General features: G+C 36.3%; 1 protein-coding gene across 2 annotated transcripts in view; it reads right to left on the bottom strand.

The window, feature by feature from the left end:
* The window catches only part of LOC131040193 (probable anion transporter 6, chloroplastic), a 284449-nt gene that overhangs the window by 118615 nt on the left and 144040 nt on the right, over window positions 1-21794 (bottom strand). The window contains exons 6-7 of one of the 2 annotated variants that reach the window (XM_057973062.2): window positions 3736-3816; window positions 3277-3358 (exon numbers count right to left, since the gene is read on the bottom strand). In XM_057973062.2, coding sequence (XP_057829045.2) covers window positions 3277-3358; window positions 3736-3816 — 163 coding nt within the window. The remainder of the gene's footprint in view (window positions 1-3276; window positions 3359-3735; window positions 3817-21794) is intronic. The other variant, XM_057973061.2, reaches the window with a different exon arrangement.

Raw genomic sequence — 21794 nt, 5'->3', positions numbered from 1 at the left:
GAATGTTGAAATGGTTATTTTTAGAGATCAACAAGATCAATATCAAAATCCAGTCTTTTTATGCAAAGTAATATTGCTTCTTTTCAAAACAAAGATGGTAATACCATTTCTGAGGAGGATGATAAGAAAATGTTAGCAATTCTTGAAAATGTATCTAAAGATGTTGGTACCATGAAAATGGACTATGAAGGGCAGATTGTTGGGCTCGAGACCAAAATGAAAAAGGTGCATGACAATCTGATAAGCCTGGTCAACATGAGTTACAAGGCAATTCATAACAGTGCTAGCATAAAGTGTCTTGTTGATAAGTGGTAGAAACTTAAAGCTGCAAAATCAACTGATAATGCTTATGTGGATTTGGAGAATTTTGATAAGGGTAATCAGGTGGCGACTGAGAAGGGATCATGTTCTCAATCTAGAGGTAACTTAAGGAAGTTTGCCGAGCAAGCTAAAAACGGTATTTAGGAGATGAACAATATGTATTAGAACATAAACCAACTGGAGGCCAAGGTTGTTGAGGCCCTGATAAAACTCCACGAGTGGTGCTTGTCTATTTTTTTGTCCTCTTTACAGTCTATGTGTGTGCCTTTTTTGTTGGTGTGTTCCTACTTTTTTGTTGGAGGTGGGTTGCTAGTTGGCTCAGTATCTTAATGATAGCTTTTTATAAAAAAGGGTTTTGGGTCTCTTCAAAACCTGCTTTACTCTTAATCAGAAACACTTCTTCCAAATTTAAATAAATTTCAAATTATTTATTTAATTTTTCATTCCCTTCAAAAATAAATGTTTTATTTACTTTATCTATGCATTTGATCCCTTTTAGTTCTTCCACCTCATCAATCCATTTGCTAATTTTAGCTCCTAACCTCTCTCAATTTTCTCGTCCATTGATCTTTCTAATTAATCTTTGTAATGTCCCCTTTTTCTATGTGATCATCCAGCAAGGTCATCTAGCCTATTTTTATTCTCGTAGGCCAAGCTGGGAGTTATAAGGGAATAAATTTTCATAAGGATAACTTATTAAAGTGACAAATAAATAAATATTACAAAGTCAATTTATTAAATAAAGTGTTTATCTAGAAGTTTTTAAGGAAGTTAAAATGGAACTTTCTAGAAGATGCAATTGGGCCTTTAAAAGGAGGTGAAGGCAAGTCAATTGGCATCTACTCCTGTCTTATTGTGATTCAGAATTATTGGAGAGCTTATGCTTGCAGGTTCAACGTGCCCTAGGACAAAAACCCTTCAGACTTTAGCGGATTGGACAAAAACCCATTTCCATCCTATAGGTGGATTCACTCCAAATTTCACAGTTGGGCTTCATTTATCAAAATATATAACGTCCTTTATGAAAACGAATTTCAGAGGTATTTGATTTAATTTTCAGAGTAAGTTGTGGAAATGGAAAATAATGATGATTTGATGAAATAAATTAAATAATATGAAAATTTAGTGCTTTCCGAAAAAACCAAACTTCTCCAAGAAATGTGGAGAGTTCCAAAAATTTCAAAAATGCATTTGGAAAGTACAGTTGGGCTTTTCTTGATCTCTTGAATGCAATGCCACTATCAGAATCCCTTTTTGATAAAGCTAGCATTCTCCAAGATTCTTGGAACTATTTGAGAATGTTGAAATGTAACAAAAAAGGGACATTACATTGTACGTGTTGTTCCATCTTGTGTTATATTAAAAAGTGTGAATTAAAATGCTAATATAGTAAGTTAGATAATGAAAATTAAAAATGCCATCATACTGAATGGAACATCTGCAAAGTATTCTAATTATCTTTGACATGTTTTTCATGACTGCATGATATGTTGCATTGCTAAGAATCGAATTCAGTATGCAGGTAGAACATATCACATCTTTTAATTCCCAATTCTCTGAAGACTAAGTAATAGTTTAGACAGTTTAAAAACTAAGAATTATAATGTTAGAATCCTAGACAAAATCTCACACCTTAAAGAAAATATTTATCAAAAAAACAACCATGCATTGGAAATTTTTAGTAGACTATAGTTTTTGTCATGGTACAGATTTTATTTTACTCTTTTTATGTTATCTTGCCATTTGAACTGGCAGGTATGCTTGATGCTAGTAAATTGGTAGTTGCTGTTGATCTTATTCTAGTTTCCTAGCACCCTTAATTTGGAATGGATAATCAAGATTTTTTCTTAAGTATGAGCTTAAAAAAATATCAATGGTGAGGAGTTGGAATTTATAGGAAATATAGACTTTACAAATGACTAGTTATTAGACACCCTGGTACTCAACTTTAATAGCAGGGATCATTCTTAAACAAGTTGGCAAACAAGGAGAATAAGCAAGTTGTTGAGAATGCATTCAAGCAAATACAAACAAGGAAAACACATAACTTATCAAGCAAATAACAATAGTTCCACAGCTGCTATAGGTAAGATCATGCTTAAAAATATGTATGAATAATGATTATACAATATACACCATTCCAATTGGTAAGTACTAAGGATATAAGAAGTCTCAAAGGAATACATAATGCTCTTTAGGAAACTTGATACAGATGCAGGTGAACTCAAAGAATGCTAAAAAACATGGAAAGCAATTAAGTAAGACAAAATATTTGATCAGGACAGGTATTCAATCAGATGACCCTTCTAAGTGTATAATAAATTACATTTCGAGGTCAACCTAAATTGTTCCATGTTCAGAGAAACATATCTGACAATATCATCAACATATTCTGATCCATTTACAAGCGGTCAAAAGGTTACTGAAGAGACATACTGGTTGCAGTCATAGGTAAGTGATTACTAAAACATGGAGCAATACTGACATTCAATGGTTAGCCAATAACAGTAGGATCTCTTAGTCAGTTTCTACAATGGTCATAATTTCTTCTCCACTGGTGGGAGTTAACAGATTCAAATGCAAACCTTATTGGCCTGCTACATACCCTCCGTGTCTAAGCAGACTTACATCCATCAAAAAATCGTCAATAGACTATTATTTAGTGCTTGTATGCTCGAGGTACATCAAACCAATACAAAAATAATCACAACATAAATGTCAGTTTACTGCATACTTAATTTTACCAACACCACTGGACCACATATATTTAGTATCAGGATTGCAAAAAGCAATCTTGCTTTTCTATTACACATCTCTATATAAATATGACATAATAGAGCAAGTTGAAAAATACATGTAAAAGTATCTATTATACTATTGAAATGTTAAAACTGAAAAACCATAGATACAAATTAAAATAAAACATATCATCCATTACTAAGGAGAAAGTCTGACTGTAATACTCTCATCAAGGGGTGTTGTTTGTACAGGAACAGCTGAGTTTTCTTCATCTGCAGACTGCCGGAATCCTACAAACCTTCAGCAAACTAGAGCATCAAAAACAAAGCCAAGAGAACATTAAACATAAAATGATAACTATTCTTGCTACCAACAACTTTTAGTACTTTACAGCACCAAACACCTAAATTTACAAAGACAATAGCAGATAGTTAAATAGTTAGATCTTTTTATCTGGTAACACAATAGGAAACCTTCTTGCTACCCTCCATGTCCATGTTCCACACCATTGATCATACAATACAATACCCACATCTAATATAATCATCACCCCATTGAATATGCTCTTCCAAGTCTTTCATTCCCCCACAAATATCCATTTACAATAACAAACAGAAAATATATGTTGCCAGATTAGAAAACTAGAAACAGGCTGAACATCAAATGAGTGCTTACCAGAGAAGACCAAGTAAACCAAAAATGTAAAAGACGGATTCCCAACCAAAATTTTCAATACAAGGTGGGGCAAATATGAGCCTACACAGTAGACAGAAAACAAAAAATGTCAGTTAGAAAAAACAAATAAACCTTGTGCCGTAAAAAATTCTGCTTTTTTGTTCCAAATCATGACCATAGATAATATAACCATATTATATAGCCGATCATTGGAAGTTCATCCATTCCCAGTATATTTCTATTTATTCATGTAATTCTGCACACAATTAGGAATTTGTTGATATATGCATACATATGCATATTCGGTAACTTTTTAGATGTTTCTCTTAAAATATGCAAACGTTTTTTATATTTTCTTAAATAAACAAACCTAAAAGCCATAAAGTAGTCAATTCTTACCATTTAAAAAGAGAATGAAAGAAAATATAATAATGTCTGCAAATGACTCGTACGTCCAGCAAGTTCAAAAGCAAATCACTAGGGCAATAATGGCCCTAGATATGAAGCCAAAATAAACTGAGAAAAAGGTGGAACATGGACATAACAGTAACCCCCAAATTAGTGAATTATAAATAGAAAACTGAGGGGAGAACAATACAATGTAACAGAAACAAAGAAGACCACCCAAGGAAAGATCTAAAAAACCTCAGGTGTCAATGTTCAGTGACCCATTGAAGATACCATCAACATTATCATTTATCACTGTTGGAGCACCAATGAAAAGTCTAAGAAAGATTGTTGGGGAATATCTAGGGCTAAGGGGGCTTTGCTAGACAATTTTAAGAAGCAACCAATTCTGCATAGGACCTCTCCTGACATTCAAAGTTAGTGAGCTGCCAATAGTATGACAGAAACAGGTGATATGAGCTTGCCCATAAGATCTGTATCATGGAACAAGGATGTGAAAAGATCCCAAGCATTAAGGACAGAAGAGAAACAACCATCAAAATGAAAGTTTGGATGTTGAGGAGTTTAAGCTGTATTAGGCCACAATGATGAGCAACACCCCACCACTCTATCCTCATCCATAAGCGAATCAATAGTATTCAAAAGGCACTCAATGCCTCCAACATCTGTGGCAGGATAAAAGAAATATGGAACCACCACAGAGAGATCTCTGAACCTGGTGACCACATAAAGAAAAAAAAGAAACCTTGTGAGAAATTGCTGACCATTTGGTCATCAAATGGAAGTAGCTCATAAGAAATGGTTGTTACTCATAAGAAACTCATTTTCTGAATGCTAAGCAATTATGAAAATCCAACTTATATAGCATATACTAAGATCAGATGACTCAAAATGGTCTCACAAGAGGTTTGTATAGGACTGTGTCCATGTTGAAAGGTAAATCCTGTTAACGCATGATAGCTTCGGTAAGATAAATGATTGAATGAGAGATAAAATGAAGTCTCTCATTCAATCATTTATCATATCGAAAACTATGATAAAACCTTCAAGCAATTAATTCCTCTTTAATAGCCATTCTACATTTGCATATAAACAACCTACTGATAATCATACTATATATTTTGGTTATGTTCATCGATCTATTAAATCTTGTATTTAGATATATATCGATTAACATAAATAATATTAAATAAATGATTAATGAAAAAACACCGATTAAATATCGGGTTGCACATAATATATCGGGCTGCATATATTATCGGGTTGCACATGATATATCGGGTGGCAATATAGCATCACTGATAGTTATCGGTGTGTTAGTCTACACCGATAGTTATCGGTGTGTTAGTCTACACTGATAGTTATCGGTGTGTTAAGGCTAACATGCCAATAACTATCGGCTGTTAGCATTAAGCCAACACTGATAGACATCGGTTGTAATACTACTCCCACCGATTGGCATTAACGTGGAACATACATATTGTTTAGTATAAACAAAGAGCCACGATCAAGTAATGTCTTGATCGGTCATGACCGATCAAGGCATTGCTTGACCGTGCCTCGTTTGTTACATACTTATATTGAGTGGCATTTGTGAGATAGGACATAGAAAAATATTAAATGCTCCTCTCACCTGCCACAAACAAGAAGATAGTCAGATATATACATTAAGGAAATAATAAAATTAGTCAATAGAATATAACTTACATATTGAATGTAAATTGAACATCATTTACATGGTATCAGAGCTGTAGTTAAATCGAACCTGAGGCTGTTCAATTTTACGTAAAATTCAAATCAAGTATATATTCAACATCACAATCCTATCAATGGCCACCGCTATCAGATTTGAAGACAGACTTGCAGGAGGAGACGACTTCTCCGCATGGAAATTCAGAATTCAAATGATTCTAAAAGATAACAAAGTTGAATCATTTGTAAAGAATGAAACTAAAGAACCTGAGACTGAACCTGATCAAGCAATTTGGAGAGAAGGAAATGATAAGGCTATCAAAATAATAGTTGATGGGGTAAGGAACAATATTATGCCCATTATAAAGAAACACGAAACAGCCTTCAACATGTTCAAAGCACTTGAAGACGCTTTTGAGATATCCAATGTCAGTAGAACCTTGGCTCTAAAAAGAGAGATAAATCATATAACCATGATAAAAGGAGAATCAGTCAATGCCTACTTCATGCGGATATCTACCTTAAGGGATGAACTAGCAACTCTTGGATATGAGATCCAAAGCAAAGAATTAACCCTCATTGCTTTAGATGGGTTGCCTAGTATCTGGGAAACGTTCGTCCAAGGCATCAGTGCAAGGGATAACTTTCCAAAATTCGATAGGCTAAAAGTTGACTGTCTCCAAGAGGAATCAAGGCAAAATAAGAAAGGAATCAAACAAAAGAATATAGATGAAGACCTTCAAGTTCTAACTACGAACTCAGACAGAAAGGGCAAGAAGAAGCAATTTAGGAAGAGAAAAGGTCATCACAGCAAGAACTCTTTCAAGAAGGACCTCTCTCCAATTCAGTGTTACAGATGTGACAAATTTGGGCACTATGTTGCCAAATGTCCAGAAAGAGCTAAACAAGCCACATTTGCCAAAACAGGAAAATCAAAAAGGGAAGAGGACTCCGAGAAGTATGTACTCTATTCAGCACTCACAAATCACACATCAAACAAAGTGAACTCTTGGGTGATCAACAGTGGCTCATCCAGACACATCACAAGATTCAGAGAAGTACTAGACTCCATGAAAGAGGAGAATGATGAAGAGGTAACCATCGGAGATGACTCCACACACCCTGTCAAAGGAGTTGGAAACTGCACCATCAAACTAAAGTCAGGTGTATCATTACAACTTAGAGGAGTGCTATATGTTCTAGGCATTAAGAGGAATCTTGTCTCAATATCAGCACTGGAGGACAATGGATACAGAGTGACCTTCATGGACAACAAAGTGTTGGCTCGGCCAAAGAACTCATCTATCAAGAAAGCTAATACAATTGGTCAAAGACAAGGCTACTTATATGAGCTATGCACAGAGCCTAACTTAGCCCTAATTCATGAAACTACAGATGCCAATGAAATATGGCATAGAAGACTAGGCCACCTAAATTTTAGAGCTTTATCATCAATGGGAGATCTTGTCACAGGTCTACCTAAGCTAAGCCAATATCATTCAGGGGCATGCACAGGATGTGCCCTAGGTAAAAATACTAAGGGTGCTTTTCAGAATAGTACTAGGAAAACAAGTAAAATTTTAGAGTTAGTTCATTCTGATGTATGTGGACCTATGTCTGTAAATTCATTGGGGGGATTTCTGTATTATGTAATATTTGTTGATGACTACTCTAGGAAAACCTGGATCTACTTTCTGAAATGTAAAGAATCAGAAGAGATCCTTAATAGGTTTAAAAAATTCAAATCACTAACAGAGAACTACTCAGGAAACAAAATTAAAACCCTAAGAACTGATAATGGGGGGGAATACACATCAGAATTGTGTAAAGAGTTTTGTAAAAATTCAGGGATTAAGAGGGAGTTAACAATACCCTACAACCCTCAACAAAATAGGATAGCAGAAAGGAAAAATAGGACAATCATTGAAGCTGCCAAAGCTATGATCCTTGATCAGAATCTAAATATCAATCTTTGGGCAGAAGCAACTAGCACTGTAGTATATATTCAAAACAGATGTCCTCACTCTCATCTTGAAGACAAGACTCCTGAGGAAGCCTTTACTAAATCAAAACCAAATATAAGCCACCTTAGGATTTTTGGATGCCCTGTCTATATTCATGTACCTAAGGAGAAAAGATTAAAATTAGAGCCCTCTGGAAAAAGGGGAATCTTTGTAGGATACAGTGAAACCTCCAAAGCCTATAGAATATACATACCTGGTCAAAAGAATATTGAACTAAGTAAGGATGTGATATTTGAAGAAAACCTAGCCTTCAAAAGAGCCCAAAGCTCTCTAGATCCTGAAGTCTATATTCCCAACCCTAGCTTAGATAGAGATCCTACTCCTGAGCTTCAGAGGGAGAATCCTAAGGAAACTATGAGTGAAACTCTAAGTCTACCTAGAGAAAACCTCAAGAAACGACCACTATGGGCCACCAAAACTGTAGAAGAAACTCAGAAGTTTGTTGCTTCCTTGGGAACCTTCAGAGAAAGCAAAGGCCTGATAAATTTACTAGCTATGTTGCCCTTATGAATGACCTCTTTAACGTTGAACCAAACAATGTATCAGATGCACTTGAACATCAAGTATGGAAGGATGCCATGTCTGAAGAGTATCAATCCATTATGAAAAATGATGTTTGGGAGATTGTTCCTAGGCCAACCAAGAAATCTATGGTTTCATCTAAATGGTTATTCAAAATCAAACATGCTGTTGACGGCAGCATTGAGAAACACAAGGCCAGATTTGTAGCCAAAGGCTTCTCACAAAGGGAGGGAATAGACTATGAAGAAACCTTTGCACCTGTTGCCAGGTATACATCAGTAAGAGCTGTATTAGCCATTGCAGCAGCAAAACGATGGAAGGTACACCAAATGGATGTTAAGACAGCATTTCTAAATGGTGAGATCTCAGAAGAAGTCTACCTAGAGCAACCTGAAGGGTTTGAAATTTATGATGCAGAGTCTCATGTGTGCAAACTCAACAAAGCTCTCTATGGGCTTAAACAGGCTCCCAGGGCCTGGAAATGATTATTTCTGACAACATCATACTAAACCAAGGAAAGTACACCTTGGATATTTTGAAGAAATTCAGAATGCTAAATTGTAGACCCATGACATCTCCTATGGAAACCAGCTTACATAAACTTAAAGAAGCAGCAGCAAAGTCACAACCCACTGATCCTACTCAATACAAACAGATGATTGGGTCCCTGATGTACCTAGTAAATACTGTTGTCCTCATTTTTGTTTTCAAAAATGAAGGACCATTACATGAAATTTTTGTGAAAAAATGAAAAAATTTACTCTGTGGCATGCTTCCCGAGGCAGAATTTCGACTAATCCTTGGACTGGCTTAATCCTCAGTCCATCGTCGAACTACGTTTCGAATTTCATCGAATTCTGAGTTCGTTTGCTATGTCTTTCCTTCAATCAGGTTTTAAAATCCTGACTGCAGGTGGAGAATTTTTCTTGAACTGCAAGTTTAATGATTTCCATTGTTTTGGTCTTTGTAGGGAAATTTTTAGCTTATTACATGTGCACTTTATTAAAAAAAATGAAAACTTGTAATTTGTTTTAAATTTCCCTTTTATTGTTTGTATTATTTTTATTGTTTTTTGGTCTTTTTTAGTTAAAATAGGGATTTTTTGGTTAAGTTACAAGTAAACTTGTAGTTCTCTCCAAAAACCCCTACTTTAATGGTTTTTACATGTAATAGGGATTTTAAACCCCCATTACATGTGTGCAAGCAATTCTAACTTGTTGTAAGGATTTTATTTCCCCTTTACAAGTGATTTTAAACTTGCATAGCTCTCCAAAAAACCCGATTTTGCTCATAAAGTGCATTTTTGAGGATTTTAAACTTGTAATTGCATTTTTAAAACCCGATTTTGCCTTGTTGATGAAAAAGTGACAATTTAAAACTTGCACTTTGTTTCCAAAAACCCGATTTTGCTTATAAAGTGCATTTTTGACATTTTAAAATTGCTATTTGGTCAAAAAATCCCGATTTTGCCTAACATGTTGAAAAAGTGAAATTTAAACTTGTTATTTCCTCCAAAAAACCCGATTTTCATTGGTTCATACAAATTAAAATTTGTTCTTGGTTCCAAAAAACCCGAATTGCAAGGAAAAACGTTTTTTTGAGGATTTTAGGCAAATTTTTGTGGAGAGTTTTTGGGAGATAGAAGGCGTTTTGGATTCCTCCCTATTTTCATGCATTGGTAGACACCTTTCACGCCACATGGAGGTTAAGATTGCTGGTTTTTAGCTTTATAACAGCAGCCACGTTTTTTTGCCATTTGGAATGCCACGAATCAGCAATGTTATGAATCGTTTTGGCTTGGTATGCTAAGGCGTTGAGGTTAGAAAGAGTCTTGCCCATTTTCCATGCCATTTTTCATGCATTTGCTGCCACGTTTTTCAGTTTTTGGCATTTTTTCAAAAACGTGGCTAGGGTTTTGGAATACAGTTAATTTCTTTTTAAGAGATATTCTTCTTTATTTCAGAGATTGATCATCTTTTTGAAGAGGCAATTTCAGTTTGAAGAAAGGTTTGATTTCTTTTCTTTCTTTGTTTCATTTTCTTGTTTTCTTGTTTCATTTTTCTTGTTTTCAAATATGTTGGTTCTTCCCCAGAAAAATCGGTTTTGTGAGAGAGATTTTCCCCTTTGTAAAGCAATTTTAGAATTGCATTGTTCTTCCCCATTTTCCCTCTTTACTTGTATTCGGGATTTTAAATCTCGATTACAAGTTGGATGAAAATAATTGTTCTTCCCTTACGGATAAAAGATTTAACCATCTTTTGTTGAAATTCCAAGTCGCAAAGATGAAAAATACCCATTCTTTCAAAATCGGGTTTTTAGAACCGGATTACATGTTGAAAGTTCTTATCATTTTCTTGAAGATGATCTTCCCAAAATCTTTTCATATTCATTTCCATCATCCGTACATACCATTTCATCCACTCATTTCACACCTTCATTCATTTTCCCCATTTAAAGTCTACCTGCACTCAGCCATCCAGAACCCGAAATTGGTCCAAAATGCACTCAAAAAACACTTGAAAATGAGTTATAAAGGTCCAATTACAAGTGCAAACTTGTGTTTACCCATTACACATATGAAGTTGCATGTTTGTTCTCCACAATTGTAAGTTAATGCTCTTGTTTTCCCCACACATGTAATGCAACTTCCAAAACCAGAAATTCACTGGTGAGCCCCATTTTGCATCAATTTATCTCTTCCCTTGTCAGTCCGGTTTGCACACACGATCTACCAAATCAATGGATTAAGTCATGGGCCTTATTTTGCAAGCAAATTTCAAGAATGGAGGACGATACAAAAAAGAGATACAACAACAATTCATGGTTGAGAGCATAAAATGCTTTCAAGACAAAGATGGTCATGACATGAAAAAAGGAAGGCAGCCCGTTCCCTCTTGAAAAGCTAGTACTACCCCAAGCAAGAAGACAAGGATGCAAGTTCCCGTTCCGGTTCAAGATGTCTTTACCAATACAGAATACTTCAAGTTCTAGCATCCTGAAGCGACATGAAGATCATCACAGACAAAGGATGATGCAGTTAGAGTCGTGTCTTTAGACACATGGAATAGTTTTAGTTATGCATTTGTAATTTTGTTTTGACAAGTTACATGTAAAGTATCTTTTGTAAAATGCAAGTTACACATTACTTGCACTTTTGTAATTACATGTAAGACAACTACAAGTTGTGTCCGATTAGGACTGTAGTTGGAATAAGTCTTAGTTAGTTATTGAATAAGTCTTGGTGGTTGAGAGAATCTCTCAAGTTAGTTAGGATCCTCCCACCTTTTTCTCAAGGCTCCTCTTCTATAAATACTGGAGGGGTCTATTGTAATATTTATCTTTTGGAAAGCAAGCAAAAACTCTGCCAAATTTACAGCAAGAAGTCTTTGAGCTTATGTATGTGAATTGAAAGTTTTGAAGAATAATAAAGAAGGATTACTCAAGTTTTGAGTCTCTGAGCTACATGTTTGAGTTTGAATCTTTTTATTTCTTCCATGCAAAGTGTTTCTAAAGGAGCTTAGTCTAATCTGATTTGGAGTCTTTGAGCTGCAAGTAGAGAAGATTAATTAAAATAGGAAAATCTCTAGAAGGAGTAGCAAGTCTTTGAGCTTGCATCTATTCTTGAGGAAAAATTATTGTTTGATAAGAAATAGCAGCAAGTCTTTGAGCTTGCATTAGTTCTTGTCTTTGTGTTGAAAGAATAGATTATTCCAGTCTTTGAGCTGTTGTCTTTTATTCGTCGTAAAATTTAGTATAGCAAAGGGTAGATAGGACTTCCAATAGTCAAGTCTTTGAGCTTGATATTGCTGTCCGGTCCCGAAAGAAGTGACGGGAGTCTTTGAGCTTTCAGGAAACTTCATTTCCTTTCTCTCGTTTTCATTTGAAGTTGTTACCATTATTATACATTTTCTCGCTATCCTTTTCTATGAAGAGAAAAGGATATTGTCTTTCTTGAAAAAAGAAGATAGATTGCTGACCCATCCTATTTTATTTTCCAAGTTGTAGTTAGATAGGGGGAGCCTTCCCTTAATTAGGAGAGTTTCATACTCACACACTGTGGTTGAAGCCACAATTTTGTTTGCTTTCACGAGTGTACAAAATTTTCAACCAACAAATACAAGACCAGATATCTATTATGCAGTTAATGCTTTAAGTCAGTTTATATGTGAACCGAAGGAGATACACCTGGTTGCAGTGAAACACATTATGAGGTACCTACAAGGTACTCTAAACCTTGGTCTCAAATACGAGAAGGTTAATATAGACCTACATGGATTTACAGATTCAGATTGGGCTGGAAGTGTGACAGACAGGAAAAGCACTTCAGGGTGTTGCTTCAGTCTAAGTTCAGCTATGATATCTTGGATCAGCAGGAAGCAATCTTCTATAGCTCAAAGTTCCACCGCGGCAGAATACATTGTAGCTTCTATGGCTGCCCGAGAGGCAGTATGGCTTAGGAAGTTGCTTGTGGGATTATTTGGAGAACCTATGAAACCCACTGTTATACACTGTGACAACCAGAGCTGCATAAAACTTTCAGTAAACCCAGTATTTCATGATAGATCCAAGCATATTGAGATTCCATACCACTATGTGCGAGATATGGTAGAAAGAAATGCAATCCAACTGGAATATGTTTGTACAGGAGATCAAACTGCAGACATTCTAACCAAACCCCTTTCCAGAGTAAAGGTTGATCACTTCAGAAAAGGCTTAGGTATGATAGAAAGGTAATTTGCTTTGTAATCTTTCTTTGCATACCTATAAGATGTTTAATGTGTAAACCTCTTTGTCATGGTAGGACAATTTTTGGATTCTATCCCCTGGGTTCACATCTAAGAGGTGACAATCTCTCAAGATAGTGAACACTTGTATGGGGACATTATAACGTGACGATCTTGTAATGTCCAAACCGGTTATCATGTTGGATCTCTGGTGTGTCATGGATGTGCCATGATTGTGTTGTGATAAAACATTTGTATAAAGTGTTAGTGCACATATCACAACTTGGATAAGGTGAGAAATTAATCCTTCTCATATGATTATCCTTAAGTATTGCATGTGTAGGCAATACTGATATCAAATGCTTAGGTGATATTCTGTAAATCACAAGATTGATTGATGTACTTTAGTATCACGTGTTTAGGTGATACTTCATACCATATGACTAGGTGGTATGATTTCCCATGAATGTCTAAAATGATTACTATCAATTGAATTGTGATGCTTGAATATATTGTCTACATTCATCTTACCTAGCTAAGCGGGAGTGCTAACGCATGATAGCTTCGGTAAGATAAATGATTGAATGAGAGATAAAATGAAGTCTCTCATTCAATCATTTATCATATCGAAAACTATGATAAAACCTTCAAGCAATTAATTCCTCTTTAATAGCCATTCTACATTTGCATATAAACAACCTACTGATAATCATACTATATATTTTGGTTATGTTCATCGATCTATTAAATCTTGTATTTAGATATATATCAATTAACATAAATAATATTAAATAAATGATTAATGAAAAAACACCGATTAAATATCGGGTTGCATATAATATATCGGGCTGCATATATTATCGGGTTGCACATGATATATCGGATGGCAATATAACATCACCGATAGTTATCGGTGTGTTAGTCTACATCGATAGTTATCGGTTGTTAAGGCTAACACACCGATAACTATCGGCTGTTAGCATTAAGCCAACACCGATAGACATCGGTTGCAATACTACTCCCACCGATTGGCATTAACGTGGAACATACATATTGTTTAGTATAAACAAAGAGCCACAATCAAGTAATGTCTTGATCGGTAATGACCGATCAAGGCATTGCTTGACCGTGCCTCATTTGTTACATACTTATATTGAGTGGAATTCGTGAGATAGGACATAGAAAAATATTAAATGCTCCTCTCACCTGCCACAAACAAGAAGATAGTCAGATATATACATTAAGGAAATAATAAAATTAGCCAATAGAATATAACTTGCATATTGAATGTAAATTGAACATCATTTACAAATCCATACTCCAAGGAGAATAAAATATGTGAGGGACAACCTATTGATGGGAAGCCCTAGATTTTCAAGTTATAGATGGTCCATGCCTCTTAACATGGAGACATTCACCCCTACAAAGAAGATGAAAACAATCTAAATCAGTCAAGCTGATGTGTGGCTTGAGAGGATCTGCCGACTTTTGCCAAGTCACAAGTTTTAAAACTATCGTTCAAATGCTTCTCCAAACTTGTGTAAAACTAATCATATTATAAAAGGCTATATACTTATGTGCCCGTTATCAATTAATTGATTGTTTTAGGAATTGGCATGGAGCTACAACATGCATAAAAAGGACAAGATGGTTAAGTGAAAAGGAATTGGATGTCTTGAGTTAAAGCCTAATTTATAAAGGACCCACACATACAAAAGGTGAATGTCTAGGCATAAGCATGACCTTAATAATTTAAAAAGAAAATTACTGTCTTCAAAAGGGCTTTATAAACTCAAGCAATTATGTTCAAAAACTTGGAGTAAGAGGAAATTCACAAACCACTTGCATGTGAAAAGAATTTTTTATAGGCAAAGGTGGAGTTTGCATGTGTAATGTCCTTAGCCAATTTCTGAGTTCTTGTGAAGGCTTCTTGTTGCGTTGGGACGAACTCCAGCTTCTTGGAGTGCTCATTGTTGGTCATCAATGACTTTTGTTTATGGCAATGAGCTCAATTGGCCTCGGTGAGTCTAGTGATGCTTTCAAAATCAAATTCTCACCTTTTGTGTGCTCTGCAAACTTCTTGGACAAGCAATCTATTTTTAAAGTCACCTGATTGTCTTTGATCATCTTCCCAAGTCTTCAAAATCATGTCGGTATGATCAGAGTTTGATTCTGATGCATTTTCAGTGCCTTCTGTAACTTGGGTGAGTTATTGAATTATTATATAATTAATTCATTAAAGTTGTCTAATGTTGGAAAATATAAAAAAGACAACCTAGTGTAATATCTCGTTGAAAAGGTAATTAAGTGTTTTAAAAGTTGAATGCCTAGATAAGCGGGATTTTGAACATGAAATGTTATTATTGTTATATTTTTAAATTGTATAGTTCCCTCCAAAAAAGCTATATAAGGAGGTATTGGGGCATTTTTGGAGATAGACTTGAGAATATAATATTGTGATGTTGTTGGAATTAACTATTCGTCCAAAGCTTCTTGAGGACGAAAAAGCTCTTGCAGTAACTAATTTTGAGGACAAAAACCCCCTAGCTGGTCTTGGTAATTCCATCTAGGGATTATACTTGTGCTTCAAACTGAAGTTTCAGAATTTTTGTTGTAGAGATGGATTTTATTGATGTATTTTGATGAAGTTTTGTTTGCCGATCTTCTGAATGGCTATCTCATGACATTTCAATGAAGAGTTGAAGACTCTATGCAAGCAGTACACTGCCCATATCAAGGAAGCCACAAATAAATACCATAACTTCTATAAATGCTGATTGGAAATATGATCTTTTGGCAGAATACGCCAAAGACCCTTTTGCTACCGAGATCTTGAGGGACCCATCAAGTCATGCAGAATACAAAGTTGTGGTGGACCTTATCCTATATAAGGACAAGGTGTACTTGGTGCCCAACTCTAAACTCAAGGAAGTAATAGGTAAAGAGTACCATGATAATCCATTGGCAGGACACCCAGGGTTCTACAAGACATAAACAAATCAGAGAACGGTATTCTTGGAAAGGACTTAAGAAGGAAGTCCAAAAATACGTACAAGAATGTACACAGTGCCAGAAGAACAAAGCAGAACTCAACCACCCAACCGGGTTGCTACAGCCATTGCCCATTCCCGAACAGAAGTGGGAAAGCATTTTGATGGATTTTATCACTGGCCTACCCAAGGCCGAAGGAAAAGATCGTATATATGTGGTCGTGGACCGCCTCACTAAATATGCACACTTCTTTGCTATAACAAACAAATTCCAACCATCTCAAGTAGCAAAAGTGTTTTTTAGGGGGGTCTTCAGACTTCATGGGCTCCCCCAGAATATCATAAGTGACCGAGACAGTCGGTTTATGGGGCAATTTTGGCAAGAAATCTTCAGGATGGCAGGGACTAATCTCACCCTGAGTACTAGCTATCATCCCCAAACCCATGGACAAACTGAAATCGTCAACAAATGGATTGAAGGATATCTAAGAAATTATGTCACTGGGCAGTAGAAAGCTTGGACCAAATGGTTACATTTAGGAGAATACTGTTATAACACTACACATCATATGTCAATCAAAATGAGCCCATTCAAAGCACTTTATGGTTATGAACCACCTCTTTTGGATCACTAATTACTCCAGAAAGTCAAGTACCACGAGCCAGGGATTTTATTCAGGAAAGCATGGACACCGTAAGGGCTCTAAAAGATCACATACATCAAGCCCAAAATCAGCAAAAGATATACGCTGATCGTAATCGTATTGAAAGATCATTTGAGATAGGAGACTTAGTCTTCCTACGGTTGTAGCCTTACAAGCAGTCTTCGTTGAAATCAAGTGGGGCAGAGAAGCTGAAGCCATGGTTCTACGAACTCTACCCAATATCAGGGAAGGTAGGGGAGGTAGCATATGAACTTGAGCTTCCTCCAAGCAGCCGCATCCACAATGTATTCCATGTGTCTAGGTTAAAAAAAACATTAGGGCAACAGATATCCCCACGCAAGGAGTTACCTCCGTTAGATGATGAGAGAAAATTAACACTGGAGCCAGAAGCCCTTTTAGACGTAAGAGAAAGGAGAATAAAGAATAAAAACATTGTAGATTACTTGATCTTATGGAAAGGGTTGCCGGAGGAGGATGCAACCTGGGAGGGTGAAGAGATCTTCAACCACCCAAATCTCCACATTGCTTGAGGACAAGCAATGTAAGAGGAGAGGACTATCATATTCCCATGTAGACAGCCGAAAATGATTAGAAACATAAACTATACATGTACATAAATATATATTTTCTTTCAATGCATAAATTATTTTACCGCTTAAATGCATTTTATCTTAACTAGGGTGAGTGATGAAAGGACGCGTCCACTCCCAAGTCACCTCCGGAATAGACACCATGTTTCAAAGGGAATCGTGTGGTTTAGAGAGTTATAAACCCGCACCCCAAGGGAAGCATGGGAGAAGGAGGTGACAAGGAGAGAAGGGCAAGGAGAAGTGTCGAACAGGTAACTTGTTACTCAGCAATAATATTTATTTCAGTTTCATAATTTACGATGCCTAGACAACCATGAGGATTGGCCAGTGAATGCATCAATCAGCAGACGATGTGTAGGGCTAGTCATTGGTTCTTCCCAGCGATGAAGAACCAACGCCTAGTAAGCATCCCTCCCCATCGCTAGCAGTCTGATACGTCCCTAGGCCAATCTGTCTAAATGTCAAAATGTGCCCATGTGTTTATCGCCAATGAAGTATGTCCCTGTGCAAGTCGTATTCAATCTGCTTTCCTTTAATTCATCCTTCATATAACAGTAATGAATATAATCTAACTAGTGGCCCAGATTAATTGCTAAATCGGCTCCATGCATAAAAATTCTTGCCAATGAACTAAACACATCTGTAACGTGCAAATAGTAAAATGAACTTATCTTTCACGCCAAATAGGTAACCTGCAATATCAAGTTTAGTATGATTCATTAAAATGAACTTTAGTAATAGACAGAAGAATAAATATAATTCATTCATTCTCAGACGCAACAAATAAGTAAAGAAAGGAATACTAATTAATGATAGTCATATTTCTGCAACTAGGCACAAACATAATGAATCAACCCCTACAAATTAACATAATGGATAAATGTTAACCAAGTAATGCAAATTCTATAGTTATGAATCTATGTTTTCTGTAGGCATTTAATATCTTCCTGTTATCCTCTGTTTGTTAGTACATTCAAGATAATGAGTGCAAGCCAGGGGTATGTTGGGCCCATCCTCAGGTGGCCCTATTAGCCCTAAGAGACGGGATGGGTTTGGATGGGTAGCCCAGCCAACTTGGAGAGTCCTCAAAGTCTAGAATGGGTCGTGTATGTATTTTGTACTGCAATAATTATGCCACTGATTTAATATTACTGCTGACATATAAAATGAAATATCTATAATGTTGCAGGAAACCGTAAATCCGTTTATTTGGCTCTAAATCAAACCTTCGGTGGACAGATCAGGCCCTAACTATCAGGAAGGCGAGGCAGGTACAGCAAGGTTCTTTACACCCAAACCTATAACAGCATGTTTTCAGTGCATTTTCAGACATGCATCAGCCTTCCTATTCATCCAATCAACATATCACGTTATCATTTTATAGCTCAGTTGTTGGGTACATGATATTTGTCACCAATGTGGGGTGTCACAACAATTCTTATTTACATCAGCACTCATCATCGTAGCCAATACTCATATTTATATGTACACAATGCATGTGTGCTAACTTATAATGCTTCGGGTGGTTATAGCATAGAAAGCTATCATCTTTATGCACTTTATTTTGTAAGCATTGGATGGTAGTACACCAATGGGTTTAAATTTGTTATATCTGATGTTCTTACCCCATTAAACAAGCAGTTTCATTGTATTAAGCTTTCCCACTGAATATGTGGATATGCCCATAAGTGTTCCCATTGAATAAGTGGATGTGCACCTACACTCACTACTAAATCAATTGGAAGATGCCTATTTACATTTCTTGTAAGTGGTATTAGCTGGCTCGCTGTTTGGTGCTTTCCTTTCAACAGTCCGTTTCAGTTGATTGAAATTCGAAACACAGTATGCTCTCACCTTTCACATACCGAGATCTGGGTGATCAGAAAGTGGGAAGGAAGTTGCTTTACATCTCCTTTTCAGATTAGTATAATTTTCAAAAAAACAATCTAGCGTGGTTATTACAGCATGAGATGATCTCAAGTCATTTTCCAAGTCATTTCTTGTGTCTCCACCTTTTAACTCTTTTAATGACTTGTATGCACATGAAGAGGTAGCACAAATAATTAAATTGTAATCTCATGTATAAACAAAGACCTTTTCTCTACCTTTCACCTCTAATTTCATCTTTAAATTAAATTAAAATAAATTTATTAATGACATGGGTGGAGATAACAATGAACTTCCACTTACTATATATTTTGATTTGAAATAACTCAAGTTATGATCTAGACAAACTCTCATCCTGCTTGCATGCTAAATTGATTGTGAAAGTCATTGTGCCAAGGAAGCATTTCTCAAATGTGGAGTTTACAAAGAGCATAGAGCTTACAAATGAGGCGTTAAATTCTCCTTTTGAGTTGAAACAAGGAGCTATCACATGCCAAAGCATTTATCCAGTGAATGTTTAAGTTTTTTGGGAAAATAAGTGCCTCAAATGATCAACATCAAAATCAACTCCATTTGCGTATTATAAAGGCTGCCAAGACCAAAACATTTTATAGAATGTCCCCCAAGTACACATCCCCAAGGTTATTACCCCATTACGAGGCTACAAAGCAATCTTTAGATGGGGGAATGAGGAAAAAAAATCTCCACCTTGTCCCCTTTTTTTGCAAAATTTAAGGACATCAAAATGTTGCTTTGAAGTGGTATATCCTTTAGTGATTCATGCCCAAATCAAAAATATCAAAAACCACTTTACATTAGTTACTATTTGAAAATGCATAAACCAAAAAAATTGAGGCCAATATCAAAAACAAGGGAAATATCATAAAACTCTGCCTTATAAAGAGAGATCAATAATTAAAGTTAAGCCCATTTCTAAATAGCAAAGCAAAGTGAGTTTAGCAAATGAAGTGGCTTATTCCTTATGAAATGAAACACAAGTTAGAAACACTTGGAGGTATTCATTTGCCATAGTTTGAGACTAACTAAACCACTGTAATGTCACCTTTTGTCACTTAACCAATTCATGCACATTTAGCTTGTTTACAAATCTTTCGGAGGTTAACTGGTTAGTTAGGGAGAGCTCCAATGTTCTTGGAGAAGCATTTGATCAATCTTGTAGAGAATTTTTTATTAGGTTTCAGTTTAGCTAGTTAGATGGAGCCCTTTGATGCTTCCTAAACCAATTTCCCACCTTTTGAGTGCTCCAAACTTCTTGGAGGACTAGGCTATTTTTAGAAAGTCACTCAAGTGCCTCCAATCATCATCCCTAGTCTTCAATATCACTTTGGTATGATCAAAATTGCAAATTTTTATATTTGACAGCTACAAGGAATGGCCACATTCATGGATACAGTGAGGGACCTTGCTCGAGACTTGCATATATGCCATGACCCACTTGTAGCACATCTGGTCAAGTGCACTCTCACCTTCATGCAGGGGAAGTGCCACAAAAAAAAAATCAAGTTTTCAAGTGTTTCATTTCCCGAGGGTGGCCAAGCATGGAGACACAAGAGATGTTGGATGCTTGGCATCCTCAACGGCCAACAATCAAAGGCCGACATGGCCGAATGTTGAGAGTGTTCCATGGCATGGAACTGTGTTTCTAGGACCTTTTTCTCCATTACTGCAGGCATGCAACTTTAATGCAAAAAGCCACCGAGTCATGGGACAGGGCCCTTCGTCGGGCGGAGAATTCTCGGAAGTCATTGGTGGATCAGTTTTAGAAGCCCTAGGAACAACTCGCTCAAGATCACACCCGAGTTACCACATCGGAGAAGACAGTGGCTGAAAGAGTGCACCAACTAGCAAAGAAGGATAGACAATTGGAAAAGAAGACCACCTAGCTTGGTGAACACGAATGGCATTTGGCAAAGAGGGATGGAGAGCTCCTAGAGAAGGAGACAAGCCAAGAGCTCAAGAAGACCAAAATGCAGTTGATGGAGGCTGCCTATATGGTGAAGGCGATCCGGAAGAGGGAATTGGTGGCCAACCAACGCCTCTAGCACCTTCAGCAGCAACACTCTTAGGCATCTATCCCAATGTCCTCCATACATCAATGGATGTCTTCTCATCCCTCTCGGTGACTCTTTCTTCAATTTTGTTGTGTTACAACTCTCAGTTTTGTCTTAGCAGTCTAGAAGATGGCTTTCTTTTTGTGGGGGGCTGATGTAGTTGGCAAAAGTACATATTGTAGTCAGCTCAATAAATATGGTTATGTTTTGTAAAGGAGATTAGTTTCCAACTACATGTAGTTTGATACTTGGTAGTTACCGGCAATTGGTAGTCATAACCAACCCAGTACACTATTTATTTGTAGTTGTTGTAGTCAAGACAAATCTCAAGCTCCGATGTCATTGTAATTATTGCATATCTTGTACATCTAGTAATTGGCAACAAAAGTTATATCTTCCAAAAATGTGCAGTGAGTTATATTGTTATGTTTCTATATTCTGTTAATATACATTTTCATTTACTTCTCTAATTGGTAGAGTTAGGC

The sequence above is a fragment of the Cryptomeria japonica genome, chromosome 11, assembly GCF_030272615.1.
Source record: "Cryptomeria japonica chromosome 11, Sugi_1.0, whole genome shotgun sequence".
NCBI classification, from domain to species: domain Eukaryota; kingdom Viridiplantae; phylum Streptophyta; class Pinopsida; order Cupressales; family Cupressaceae; genus Cryptomeria; species Cryptomeria japonica.
The sequence above is the reverse complement of the archived record's forward strand: the minus strand, read 5'-3'. Positions and strand labels throughout refer to the sequence as shown.